The sequence below is a fragment of the Abrus precatorius genome, unplaced genomic scaffold (assembly GCF_003935025.1).
Source record: "Abrus precatorius isolate BTA unplaced genomic scaffold, Abrus_2018 Scaffold12, whole genome shotgun sequence".
Lineage (NCBI taxonomy): Eukaryota > Viridiplantae > Streptophyta > Magnoliopsida > Fabales > Fabaceae > Abrus > Abrus precatorius.
This window is the reverse complement of record NW_020874314.1, coordinates 390948-405363: the sequence shown is the minus strand read 5'-3', so window position 1 is coordinate 405363 and position 14416 is coordinate 390948. Positions and strand designations below refer to the sequence as shown.

General features: G+C 36.3%; 1 protein-coding gene and 1 non-coding gene across 2 annotated transcripts; both read left to right on the top strand.

Moving 5' to 3' along the window:
- Positions 1-291: 291 nt before the first annotated feature.
- LOC113856878 lies at positions 292-732 on the top strand. The gene is made up of 2 exons (XM_027488666.1): positions 292-577; positions 641-732. Exons 1-2 carry the CDS (start codon positions 292-294, stop codon positions 730-732), a joined length of 378 nt encoding a protein of 125 aa, XP_027344467.1.
- An 8508-nt stretch (positions 733-9240) lies between these two features.
- On the top strand, positions 9241-9347 carry LOC113856885. The gene has a single exon (XR_003503058.1). It is a non-coding gene; the product is annotated as a small nucleolar RNA R71 (small nucleolar RNA).
- The last annotated feature ends 5069 nt before the right edge of the window (positions 9348-14416 follow it).

Here is a 14416-nt window from a genome sequence, read left to right as displayed (position 1 = left end):
GATTTTGTTAGATCACATATTTTCTGCAGGTTTGGATTTCCTAGGGCTTTGATTAGTGACCAAGGATCACACTTTTGCAATCGTACCATGGATGCCTTGCTTCGGAAGTTTGGGGTTATGCATAGAGTTTCCACACTATACCACCCCCAAACTAACGGACAAGCGAAAATCTTCAATCGGGAAATCAAGCAAATTTTGGAGAAGACTGTCCAACCTAATAAGAGGGATTGGAGTTTGCGCTTGGATGATGCTCTTTAGGCTTATAGGACAGCCTACAAAACACCCATAGGGATGTCTCCTTATAGGGTTGTTTTTGGAAAGGCATGTCACCTACCGGTGGAAGTGGAGCATAAGGCATATTGGCCAATCAAGCAATGTAACTTGGATATGGATGCAGCGGGTTCTCATAGGAAGCTTCAATTGCAAGAGTTGGAGGAGATTCTTAGGGAGGCATATGAGAATTCCAACATCTACAAAGAGAGAACCAAAGCATTCCTTGATAAGAGGATAGGTCGGAAAGAGTTTCATATTGATGATAAAGTTCTTTTATATAATTCTAGACTTAAGTTGATGCCCGGTAAGTTGAGATCTAGATGGGATGGACCTTATCTTGTTATTAATGTTTTTCTTTATGGTGTAGTTGACCTTCAAGACATGGGATCCCAAAGGAGCTTCAAAGTTAATGGGCATAGACTTAAAGTTTTTCATGAGGACTTGAAAGAGCATGCATAAGAGGAGGAGGAGTCTACATTTGGATTGGCCATTTACCCTTAATTGATAGGGGAGTTTTTTTTTCAACTCCCTCACTTTTGGATTGTTTGGATTGTCTTTTTTCTTATTGTGCATACATTGAGGACAATGTGGATTTTAAGTGTGGGGGGTGTATCATGTCACCCATTTTGTACATATTTGATTTTTTTTTTCCAGAATTTTATGCGTTTGATCAGATTATTCTTAAACTTTCAAAATTCCCCAATCTTTTGTTTCATTTTAACAATTCGGCAAAGAAGAATTAGATACAAACATGTCCTCGAGAATTCGACCTTGGTTGACATTATTCTACAAATAATTGCAAAAACCTTGTGCATTTGATAAGTGTTCGATAAAGCTATATCAGCTATCTGTGCCATAGACGCATTTGTAGGAAAGACACCTGCAACCAGGTAATTCACAATATCAGCAAACCAAGGAGTAATATCATGTAACTGTATCAACTGCTCCTTAAGAAAATCATCTTTAATCAGAAAGGGATCAACATTCCCCCCTTCAATCCTACTCAACTGATCTGCTACAACATTCTCTGCACCACTCCTATCTCTGATCTCAATATCAGACTCCTGAAGGAGAAGCATCCATTTGATCAATCTTGGTTTAGCATCGGGCTTCTTTAACAGGAATTTCAAAGCTGCATGGTCAGAATATACAATAATCCTAGAGCCTAGCAAATATGAACGAAATTTATCTAAAGCAAATACAATAGCTAGAAGCTCTTTTTCAGTAGTGGTGTAATTAACTTGAGCTGCATCCAATGTGCGAGAAGCATAAGCTATTACATGAGAAAGCCTCCCAACCCGTTGAGCTAGAACAACTCCAAGTGCATAGTTGGATGCGTTGCACATGAGCTCGAAAGGAAGCTCCCAATCAGGTGGCTGAACAATAAGTGTGGTGGTAAGCTGCCGCTTCAGCTCCTGAAAAGCTAGCTGACAAGGCTGATCAAAAACAAACTCTACCTCTTTCTACAGAAGCTTGGACAATGGTAGTGCAATCTTGCTGAAGTCCTGTATAAATCTCTTGCAAAAACCTGCATGTCCAAGGAAGGAACACACTTCTCGCACAGAAGTGGGGTAAGGTAGAGAAGCAATGATATCAATTTTAGCCTTATCAACCTGAATACCCTGACTGGAGACTAAGTGACCCAAGACTATATCCTCTGTGACCAAAAAATGACACATCTTAAAATTTAACAGAAGGTTAGTTTAGATGCACCTATGTAACACCTTAGATAAATTCTCTAAGCATGCATCAAATGAAGAACCATAGACAGTAAAATCATCCATAAACACCTCCATGCAACTCTCCAAAAGGTCAGAAAATATACTCACCATACACCTCTGAAAGGTGCCCGGAGCGTTGCACAAACCAAATGGCATCCTGGTGTAAGCAAATGTGCCAAATGGGCAGGTGAATGTGGTCTTGTGTTGGTCCTCTGGTGCAATATGAACCTGCATGTATCCAGAAAATCCATATAAAAAGTAGTAATGAGATTTACCTGCCAATCTCTCCAAAACCTGATTGATAAATGGAAGAGGGAAATGATCCTTACGAGTAGCCTGGTTAAGTCTTCTGTAATCTACACAAACTCGCCAACTGTTTTGAACTCTGGTTGGAACCAACTCATCATTCTGATTCTTCACCACAGTCATCCCAGTCTTCTTTGGGACCACTTGCACAGGACTAACCCACTTACTGTCAGAAATGGGATAAATAATACATGCTGCCAGTAGCTTTGTGACCTCCTTCTTCACAACATCTAGAATAGTAGGATTGAGTCGTCTTTGTGGCTGTCTCACAGGTCGAAACTCATCCTCCAATAAAATTCGGTTCATACAAATAACAAGACTAATTCCAGGAAGGTCAGCAAGAGTCCAACCAATGGCCTTCCTATGCTGTCTCAAAACCTGCAATAATCTCTCCTCTTGATCAGAGTTGAGATCACGAGCAATAATAACAGGAAGTCGTTGGTTGTCCTCTAAGTAAGCATACTTCAGATGTGCAGGCAAAGGCTTAAGCTCTACTGATGGAGGTGGAGATAGGTCAACTGCTAGTGTTGAAACATCTACTGGTGTAACTATATCTGCTGCACCTGTAACATCAACACTACAAACAACACACATAGATGAATCATCACAAGTACAGGATGGGTTATTGAAATATGCAAAATCAGCAAATAAATCATCTAAATTTTTGCAATCATCAACAAGTAAATCAATAACATCTAAACTGAAAACAGAATGGTTCTCTGTTGGGTGTCTCATTGCTTCAAAATGCTGAAATGCACCAAATTGTCACCAAACTCCATAGAAAGGGTCCCTGAATGCGCATCTATCTTTGTTCGCACGGTCCTAAAAAATGGTCTCCCAAGGATTATTATAGCATTGCTGGGTAGGTCGTCCTCCATCTCTAGAATGTAAAGATCAACAGGAAAAAGGAGGTCCTCAACCTTGACAAGAACATCTTTCACGACACCAAGTGGCTGCACAGTACTTTTGTTGGCTAGCTGGACTACAATTCCTGTAGGAATCAAAGCTCCAATCTGCAATGATCTAAAAATAGATGCAGCCATAACATTAATTGAAGCATCTAAATCCAGCATAACATTTGTAAAAACTTCCTCTCCAATAGTACAAGGAATGGTGAAAGTTCCTGGATCTTTGCACTTCTGTGGTAACTCAGGTGGAATGATCGCCGACACATTCTTATTCTGGAGAAGTGCAAAACCATTTCTCCCCATACTCACTCGCTTATTACCCTTCAGCTTCCTCTTGTTAGTACACAATTCCTTTAGAAACTTTGCATATTTTGGAACTTGTCGGATGGCATCAAGGAGAGGAATATTTACTTCTATTCTGCTGAACATGTCCAGCAACTCATTATCCGACTCTGGTTTTTTTCTTGATGCTACTTGTCTGTTCAGGAAGGGCAGTGGAACATGTTTCTCAGTGGCTGCATCACTATTATTTTTAGAATCTGGTGCTGCAGCTGCAACTGCTGGTAACTCTTTTCCACTTCGCAGTGTAATAGCACTCACATTTCCCTTTGGATTCATGACTGTTTGAGAAGGCAGATTACTGGAACCTTGAGACTGAATCTGACTCAATTGAGTTGCTAGCTGTCCAACCTGAATCTTCAAATCCTGGATAGTTGCTTGCATGTTCTGTTGAAACTGCAGGTTGTTTGTAGCCATCTGTTGCATCATCTCCTGAAATGACGGCTCACTTCTTTGTGTAGGAGGGGGTGGTGGAGGTGGCTGTTGCCTGAATGGAGGCTGATATTTGCCTACAGCAGGTTGAAATGAAGGTTGTTGGCTTTGTTGTTGCTGTTGCTGCTGCTGTTGCCCCCCATTTCAGGTTTGGATGATCTCTCCAACCTGGATTATATGTCTGGGAGTATGGGTTATAATTCTGATGCTGCTGATTTAGAGCTCTATATTGCTGCTGTTGGTTTGTGTAGATTCCAGAAACATTCGCATCTGTCTCTTGCAATGTAGGGCATGAATCCGTAGGGTGCTCAGTGGAAGTACATATGCCACAGACTCTTGCTGGTTGCTCACTTATTGCACTTACTTGTTGTTGACCAATTGCTAAATGCCTCACCATGGTGGTCAACTCGTTGATTTTATTTTCCAGCTTCTGATTTTCCACACCATAAACAACACTAGTACCAGGACCAAGTGCTATCTCATTCACTCCCTTAGCAACTCCTCTGAATCCGAATTGTTGAGTGTTGGCTGCCATGTTTGTAATAAGTTGCCTTGCAGCGTGTGGTGTCTTATCCATCAATGCTCCTCCACTTGCCGCATCTATCATACTTCTGTCCATCAAAGTTAGTCTCGCATAAAAATATTGAATTAGTAATTGCTCACTTATTTGATGGTGGGGATAGGTAGCACACAGCTTGTTGAATCTCTCCCAGTAGTCATACAAAGTCTCCCCATTCAGCTGCCTTATACCACAAATCTCTTTCCTTATTGCTCCAGTTCTGGAGGCAGGGAAGAATTTTTCCAGAAATAACCTCTTCATTTGATTCCATGTAGTGATTGTTGAAGGTAGGAAGTAAAGCCAGTCTTTTGCAACATGCCTTCATCTTGACATGGTCTTCAGGCACTCCCTGAGGTCTCATGGTGGAACACACCACATGAAACTCTTTTAAATGCTTATAAGGATCTTCACCTGCAAGTCCATGAAACTTTGGCAACAAATGGATAAGTCCAGATTTAAGCTCATAGGAAATTGTTTCGTCTTCAGGATATTGGACACACCATGACTGATACACAACATTAGGTGTGGCCAATTCCTTCAAAGTTAGCTCAGGGTTATTAGTCATATTCTCAATTTCAAGTTCAGATTCACTAACAGTAGGATTAACAGTTTCAGAAGAAGCACCAAATATGATGAATCCATATTTTTACTGATATTTTAGCATAATTCTAACACATTTGATAAGAAAAATATATGAAGAAAGCAGAAAAACTCAGAAAAAGAGAAGGAATTGAAGTTTTGTTTAAATTTGAAGTTATCTTAGCAATTATGGAATTTTTGCTTAGAAATTAAGTTTTTAATCTTGTTTTTGAAGGAATAAATTGAGCAAGGATCATGGAAATGGAGGCTTGAAGACAAGGAAGAAGACAGAAGCAAGTCTGGACTCCAAAAATACAAGACCAAGAAAGTGCAGACTGGGCGTGATCACTATTGTCAGTAAAAGTGATCACTCCAGAGTTCAAAGAAGAAGAAAGCTTGGGCGTTATCACTTCTGCTAGGAAAAGTGAGAGATCCTGTGAAGTCTCAGACTCAACATGTTGGGCATTATCACTTTTATCAGTAAAAGTGAGCGTTCCAGAAAGGCAAATATCAGGAAAAACTCTGCGTGATCACTATTATCAGCGAAAGTGAACGTTCCAGAGAGCCTTCAACCTGGCGAGTTGCGCGTAATCACTTTTATTCATAAGAGTGATCACGCACAACTACTTGAGTTCTGCGTAGTCACTTTTATCAACAAGAGTGATAGTTCCAGAGAGCCTTCAATATCAGGAAAGTTGCGCATGGTCACTTTTTCTCATAAAAGTGTTAATGCGCAACCATAAACCTTCTGCGTGGCTACTATTTCTCATATAAGTGATAACGCGCAAATCTGGGAAATTCTATAAATAACAAAAACGTGCAGATTTTTCGGAGTTCAGTTTTATTTTCCATTTTTTCTGTTAGATCTCGTTGAGAGAGATTAAGAGAGAAGATTGGGGTCAAGTCTTAAAGCTTCCACAAAGAGGAATCGGATTGGAGCTTCCGGCTATGGCTTCTTGGAGTTTTTCTTCTTCTTCTTCTTCTTTCTCTTTCTCTTCTCCCATGTCTGAGTAATTTTCTTGTAGTTAGGGGTTTATGGAACTCGAATTGATGTATTAATTTGACTCTTGCTTCTGAATTTTGAGTTCTTGGATTAATTGAATTGTGAATTCTGTTTTTCTTGCAATCTATGAATGGAAATTCGTTTGATTCATCTTAGAGGAACAATTACCAATGGAAGTTGGATTTGCTTCTCCGATCTGAGTTAGCAATCAAAATTTGGGGATTTCTTAGGGATAAGGAGACCTAATTCTGCAATCTTAAAGTTCTAAGTCTTAATGCAGCTTGAAATTCAACTTCACCTAAGGGATTAGGGTGATTTAGTTGCTTGTTACAGTCAATGAGTTAAGGAATTAACCTTTGGCTATTGCTATGCGAAACTGATTGTCAATTAACCAAGTTCTTGAATGTTCAAAGGCATAATTAAATTAATACTGATATTCTTGTGAAGTAAATTCCTAACTATTCTTCATTCCTATCTCATCTTATTACATACTCTATTTTTTTGCAAGTTCTTTGCTTTAATTACTTTGGTTACTGTTGTTATATGTTACAAATCTCATTCCAAAATTTGTATGGCTTAAATGGTTATAATTCTGTGAAGTGGTACTTGAAACCTAAATTACCTGTGGAGACGATATTCAGATCCTAAATTTACTCATCACTTGCTGCAATCCTAGTGCACTTGCTAGTGTAGATTGTGAACAACAAAATACACTACCACTGTTTTTGCTAGCTTTTATCCTACGAAGTGTTCTTTCTATCTCAGGATCAGGTTGATTCACTACACTAGGGTTGGCCCTGGTCATGTAAGGTTAGAACTAACAAGAGCAACAAGCACTCAATGAATGCACAAAGTAGGTTTACAAAGCAAGTACCATCAAAATGCAAGATATGAATGAAGTGGGACCATGATAAATCTCTTTTTGGTATAGAGAAACACCACAAAAAATTTTAGATTTTTTTGAATTGACTTACTATGGAAACTAGAAGCCTAAAATCAAGAAAAATAGGTCAATAAATGCTGAAAAATAAAAATATTTAGAAAACATGCGATTTTTGAAAATTGGGGCAGCCTCAACTGGCAAAGCCGGTTGCAGTAGATAGGAAATTTTTTTCTACCCCAAAGTCATGTGTAGTGGGTTAATTTCTGACATTCCTAGCAAAAGTTATGCCACTTTTAAGTTTCACAAAAATTCTCTTGGCCACCACAATGTATCTCTTTTTCTATTAATGATTTTTGCAATCTACTACCAACTCTAAACACTAATAGACACTAAAAGAAATGTGGACACAAAAATTCAGATCAAAATTCAATCTCTAGGTATTTTTTTGGAATTTTTCAAAATCTGATGAATAGTGCATGAACAGTAAAATATGATATCAAAATATGCAGCAACTATGTTTTTCGCATGCAGCCACAACAATTGAACCAATCACAATCACACACTCAATTGCAATGAAATAATGGAATAGACAATAAGAAGGATCATGAATAAACATTAAAACATGAATTGATCAACACACATACGAATTGAAATGCAAAACTAAATCTGCAAACGAACACAAAAGCATAAACACAATACGCAAAACGTAATAGACAAACAAAATGCACTATGAAATAAAAACACAAACACAATACGCAAAACGGAATAGACAAACAAAATGCACTATAAAATAAAAACACAGATGAAATGTAGCACAAAGACAGAAACATCGAATCAGTTAGTACACATGATGAAATAAAAACAAATTGACTTATGTCCCCGGCAACGGCGCCATTTTGGTAACCACGTCGCAATGGTATCAAACAAACTAGATTTTCTTAAAAATTTTGCAATACAAGGAGTAAACTTAGGTCATCTCACAAGGACATAAGATACATTTTGTTTCTAGTTCCATCATGTGATTTTAGATTAGCTTAGAGAAGGATTGTTTTGAATTAAATTGAAAACAACAGAAAAGAAAAGAACAAGGAATAATTATGACGAAACGAAATATGAAATTCAACCAAATCAAGACCTCAATCACTACAACACAATTCTCATTGTTACACGAATATAATTCCAACGAATTTCCAATCAACACTAATTCAATCGACATTAATAACCCAAAATCTAAATCTAGATTATGAATTTCATCAAAACAAAAACTGCAATCGCAAATCCAATGCTCTAACAAAATTCAGAACAATTGATTTATTGAATTAGGTGAATTCATTTATTTCAAATATGAAATTCTCATTCTCTGTTTAGAATGCAAACAAAAAATCAATATCATGAAAAACGTAATTATTCTAATCAGAAAAGAGGAGGAAAAATGCGAATTCGATAGAACCTAACCCGAAACTCAAACGCAATGTTGTTCTTGAAACCTTGAACCGATTAATGGATTAGCCTTGCTTCATGATCATGTTTGCTTTGGCCAAAACCAGAAAATATGAAAAGATGGAAGGTAGAGAGACGAAAATAAAGGAAAGAATTTAAAATAAAGACTTTTGTAATTCTGAAAAATTGCGGGAAAAGAAAAACAAGGATTTGTACATAGAGTCATAACCTCCATTTAAAGATAAAATAATTGGGCTTAATTAAGGTCCAACTCCCTAATGAGTTTCCTAAATACCTAACTAAGTAAAAGACTTAATAATTGGGTTTAATTAAGACCCAACTCCCTAACTAAGTAAAATCAACAATACAATCAAATTCTGAAAATTTTAGTGCAGGGCTGCAATATTGTGATGCAATTTTGGACTTGAATATGATCAAACTGGGCTTTTCTCCCAACAGAGAAGTTGTAGATCTCTGTCTTATCTTTCCAGGGACACCAATTTTGTCCAATTCCGAGTAGTGTAGCTCCAAATATGGTCTTTACAAGAAACTGTGTCAAAATAAGAAATTATGGCGGGAATTAAGAAAGATATATATTTAAATCCTAAATTACTTACTAACACAAATCTAAACTAACACATCAAAATAATGCACTAATGAAGCACAATTAAACCAAAAACAAGGAGAGAAAGATGTACTAAAATATGACTATCAAACCTCCTACAGCTGCATCTATCATGGTTTTAGTTGCTGGATTCATCCCATTATAAAAGGTTTCAAGTTGCATCCATTCCGGTATGCAATGATGTGGACATCTTATCAAGAGTTCCTTGTATCGCTCCCATGCCTCATATAAGGTTTCTTCCTCTTGCTGCATGAAGGATGTGATCTCTCCTCTTACCTTTGCAGCCTTAGAAGGTGGGAAATATTTAGAGAAAAATTTATTGACTAGATCTGTCCAAGTAGTTATGCTCCCTTGTGGTTGGGCTTGGAGCCAACATTTTGCCTTGTCCCTCAAGGAAAATGGAAACAATCTTAATCTGATTGCATCTTCGCTAACTCCATTGATCCTTATAGTATCACATAATTGCAGAAAATTAGAAATATGTAAGTTAGGATCATCTGAAATTAAACCAAAAAATTGATCTTGTTGAACTAAGTGAAGTAAGGCAGGTTTAATCTCAAAATGGTTGGCTTGAATGGTTGGTCTGACAATAGAAGAGTTGTATCCATGCATATTAGGTACTCCATAGTCTCCTAAAGTCCTTTGTCTATGTGGTTCAGCCATCTTTGCTTCTGAATTTACAGATGAAGTTGGAGAATTGACTTGTTTTTCTGCTGAGTTTGGTGAAGAAGGTGTAAACTACGAATTTTGGTTCTTTTTACCTGAGTTCTCTGCTCTCAAGTCATTCCTTATCCTTCTCAAAGTTCTGTCTATGTTCGGATCAAATACAAGAACAAATTTGTCTTTATTCTTCCCACGCATATAACACAAGGAAAACTAAACACAAACACTAATACTTGAACTTTGATTAGAACACAGAGCAATGAAGTGCAGAGAATCTACAATCAAAATATTCTTCAAAAGCTAAAAGAGATAACCTCTGTTTATTTAAAAACAGAACAGCAATGTAATATTCAAAAATTAAAATTACAAAAACTAATATATGTAAAATCACTACCAAAACTTAATACGAAATTGAACTATCACACAGAACTGAATTAAAAACAGAAAATAAATGGTACAATCTAGTTATCCTCTAGTTACTAATAATGTTAAAAACTAAGATCCCCGGCAATGGCGCCAAAAACTTGATACACATTTTCTTATCTTAGTACTTAAATGATGTAATTCACTACTAGCAAGTGTACTAAGTAATTTTAGCAAGTTATAAAATGTGGAAATCAGATTGAGTCCCAAGTATCATCCTCTAAGATCTTATTTTCAATCACCAATTCACAAGATAATAACCATTTTCACCAAACAATTCATTGAATAGATTTCAATATGCAAGAAAGTAAATTTCAGAATTAAAAAGATGAGAAATTGTTAGAAACAGAATGTTAATTTGTACTAATCGAATGAATTACGAATGGAAGAAAAGTTAGGAATTTATTTCACTAGAATATCAATATCAATTCAGTTCTGCCTCTGAACATTCAAGCAATTGATTGATTGTCAATCGGTTTCTCTTTACAATAACCAAAGATTGATTCCTCAATTCATTGGTCCTAATATTCAACCAAATCTCCCTAATTCCTTAGGCCAAATTTAGTTCAATATTGCATTACGAATTAGAACCAAAAGATTGCAAAACTAAGACCACTTATCCCTAAGAAAATCAATAGTTTTGGGAATTAATTTAGATCTAAGCAACAAACCTAATTTCCATTAGTGAAGGTTACTTTTTGATTAATCAATTGAACTTCCATTCAAAAATCAAGTAAATACAGAATTAATCCCTCAATCAAATCAAACACTCAAAGTTCAGAGTCAAAATGAAATCAATATATCAATTCTAGATCCATAAATCCCTAACAAAAAGAGTTAGAAACACATTACAATGAAATAAAGAGAAGAAAGAAGAAAAGAAGATAAAAAGCAGAGAGCCATCTCCATCACTTTGTCTTCTCCCAGATTCCTCTAGTAAAGAAGAACAAAAGTCGCTCCTATCTTCTCCCTCTGACTTCCCTTAGAAGTTAAAACGGTTACAACTGAATACCAAAACTAAAAATGACCAAAAAGCTCTTTTTCTAAGTTTCCAATTCCTATTTATAGAGTTCCTCTAATTCTTCGACTTAACCCTTGGAATTCTGAAAGTTAGTTATCCCTAGGTGTTCTGGAATCTTCTAAAAGTGATACAAAAGCTCCAAACGTCCAGAATTGATAAGAAGAAGAAATTATAAAAACTGCAGAGTTTTGCACCAAAACGTGTAGTGGCTGGAGTGAAGGCGTGCAGTTCTGCGCCAAGGCTTCAAGTGATATGAGTTGCAACTCTCTGTTGCGTGCCTGATATAGCTTTATCGAACACTTATCAAATGCACAAGGTTTTCGCAATTATTTGTAGAATAATGTCAACCAAGGTCGAATTCTCGAGGACACGTTTGTATCTAATTCTTCTTTGCCGAATTGTTAAAATGAAACAAAAGATTGGGGAATTTTGAAAGTTTAAGAATAATCTGATCAAACGCATAAAATTCTGGAATAAAAGAGAAATCAAATGAGAATTAATTGATCCACAAGTCATAGGTTCATGCAAACAACATCCTTCATTGTTTCCCTAGTTTGAACATCTAATCCATTAACTAATTCAATCGAATTTGCTAACAAACTAGATTACGAATTTGACTAATAGATCTATCAATCTAATTCAATTTCATGAATCAAACTTCAATCGCAATTCAATTCAATTCCTATCCCCAAACATTATCAATATCTTGAAAAAAACGAAAGAGAAGAGGAGAAAAGAGAATTCAAACTTAGAGCCACTCTGAATCTTCCTTGCAATTCCCTATTCCTTGTGTATCAATCCAAGAAGCCTAGCCTTCCATTGAATCCAATGCTCAGCCAAGTCAAGAAGAGAGAAGAAGAAAGAAGAAAACGAAAAGTCACACTAAGAGAAGAGAGAGAATTCGAGCGAGAATTTTAGGAGCCAAAACCGAATTTTAAAAAAGGTGTAAAAAAAACAAAAAAAAATGTTTGCAAAGTGGAGCCTCTAACATATTAATAGGCACCACTTATGATCAGATCCAACACTAAAAGGAAGGGCCCACAAGTGTGATTAAACAGCCCAAATTACAAGCTAATGAAATGTTAATACAAATGAAATGAATTTACAAGAACAAAATTCGAATTCAAAAATTCCTGCACAATTTTCCTAACTTCAAAAATTCATAGAAAATAGAAAACAGCTCCAATTTGGACGATCTGCATATGAATTTTATAGCCCCGAAAATGAGCAATCAAATGCAACTGGAATCAGACCGAACGGACATCTATGGAAAAAGTTAAGATCAAAACGGTGAGTGCAGGTCTAAAAACAGAATTTAGACATTAATTAAAATTGAGTTCCTATCATCCAATTAACTAGGAAATGCCATAATTTGTGAAATAAGGGAACATGAAAGGTAATTTACACACTCTAAAGGATTGAAAATGTGCACAAATAATGCATGCTATCAAATTCCCCCACACTTAAGACTTTGTACTTCGGGCAAAGTATGGAACTCAAAATATCAATCGGTGGACAAAACTCCACCAAGCTCAATATTCCATGGCGATAATGAAAAATCAATCCACACACTCCAACTCAACAAGGTAAAACTCATCAAATCAATGCAAGAGAAATATATGTGGTAAAATTCTCTCAAGACATACTCTCAATCTCTCAAGTGTTTAAGGTAAAATGTATCACTCAAGTGCACAATCAATGAAGCATGATCAACCTTAGGCTTGCTTATTGCCTACTTCTCCACTAGAATACACATATACACACAAAAATCAAGAGGTCTTGCATAGGGTGTATTGGGGCTAGGATGAAGGTAGGAAAACCACAAGGGTGAGCAAGCTTAAACCAAAGAGGAAATAAGAACAATGGGGAATGAATGCAAAGAAAGTAAATGTGAAAGTAAGTCCCCTAAGTTTACCTAATTTGTTGGTTGATGCATCTTCTTGGAATCCGGTGATAGAGTGGTCGTAGTTCTTCTAAATTCTTGGATTAGAGTTTTTAATTATTTTTAACTTTTGATTCTAATTAGTTATTTTATAAATCAAACCCCCTCTAAATATTTTATAATCGTATAACGTTATCATCATTGGGAGACGACTCGGATTGCACCTCTTACTACATAATTTTTATGCAATTCGATTTTTATTAATTTGTCCAAGGGCGACACTCGTGATCAAAATTTTGGCGCCGTTGCCGGGGATGATGATGTTATTTGATTATATCATTATGTGTTAATTTGATTGCATTGCATATTCTGTGTTGCATTTTACATCTAATTAGGATTATGCATAATTAGCGTTTTTCATCGAATTAGGATTTTGCATAATTAGCATTTTTCATTTAGCATAATTGTGTCTATGCATTCTGTTTTAGTAGCCTTTGAATACCATAATAGGTAGTCATCTATCCTTGCTTAGTATTACATCATTCAATTCTCTACATTCTGTGTTGTGTTTCTGCATTTTTGCATTTTGCATTTGTCAAAAAAGTACACGGGCGTGTATATGACCATGTAGATATCTATCCAAACTTAAAAGTGGCATAACTTTTTGCATACAGCTCTGATTTCTCATTGTAATATATGCATTTCATATAGCTCAACGAGATCTACGCAATGGCAATAGGTCAAAGGCTGGTTGGTGGTTTCTGAAAAAAAAATTATTTCTTTTCACTCTTATTTAGATATTATGGCTCGGAGAATTTTTTATATGGCTGATCATAGAAGACTAGAGAACAAGTTAGATGATTTAGTTTCTTTGATCGAGCAGTTGACATTGTCACAAAGGGCTACAATGTTGTGTGAAATTTGTACTTCACCTGAACATCATATTGATTTCTGTCCTACATTGTATGAGCCTGCAGGTTGGATGAGTCATCCAAACTTGGGATGGGAGAATTTTACGCAGCAACAATATCAACCCCCACCACAAAATGCTGCACCTTCCAAGAATGAGCCTTCCTTGGAAAAGTTGATAAGGGAGATGGCAATTAACGATATGAATTTCCAACTAAGAACAGAAGCATCCATTCAAAACTTGAAGAATCAGATTGGTCAGTTGGCAACAACAGTAAACGAGCTGAAGTCTCCAGGTCCTGGTAATCTTTCTGTACAATCAGTTGTTGAACCAGAGAATGTTAATTTGAGTTTAAGAAAGACCATTCAAGACTCGCAAGAGCAGCAACCAATAGATGAAGATCTTAATGCTACTGCTCCAACAATTGATTGCAGCCCAACAAGTGTAGA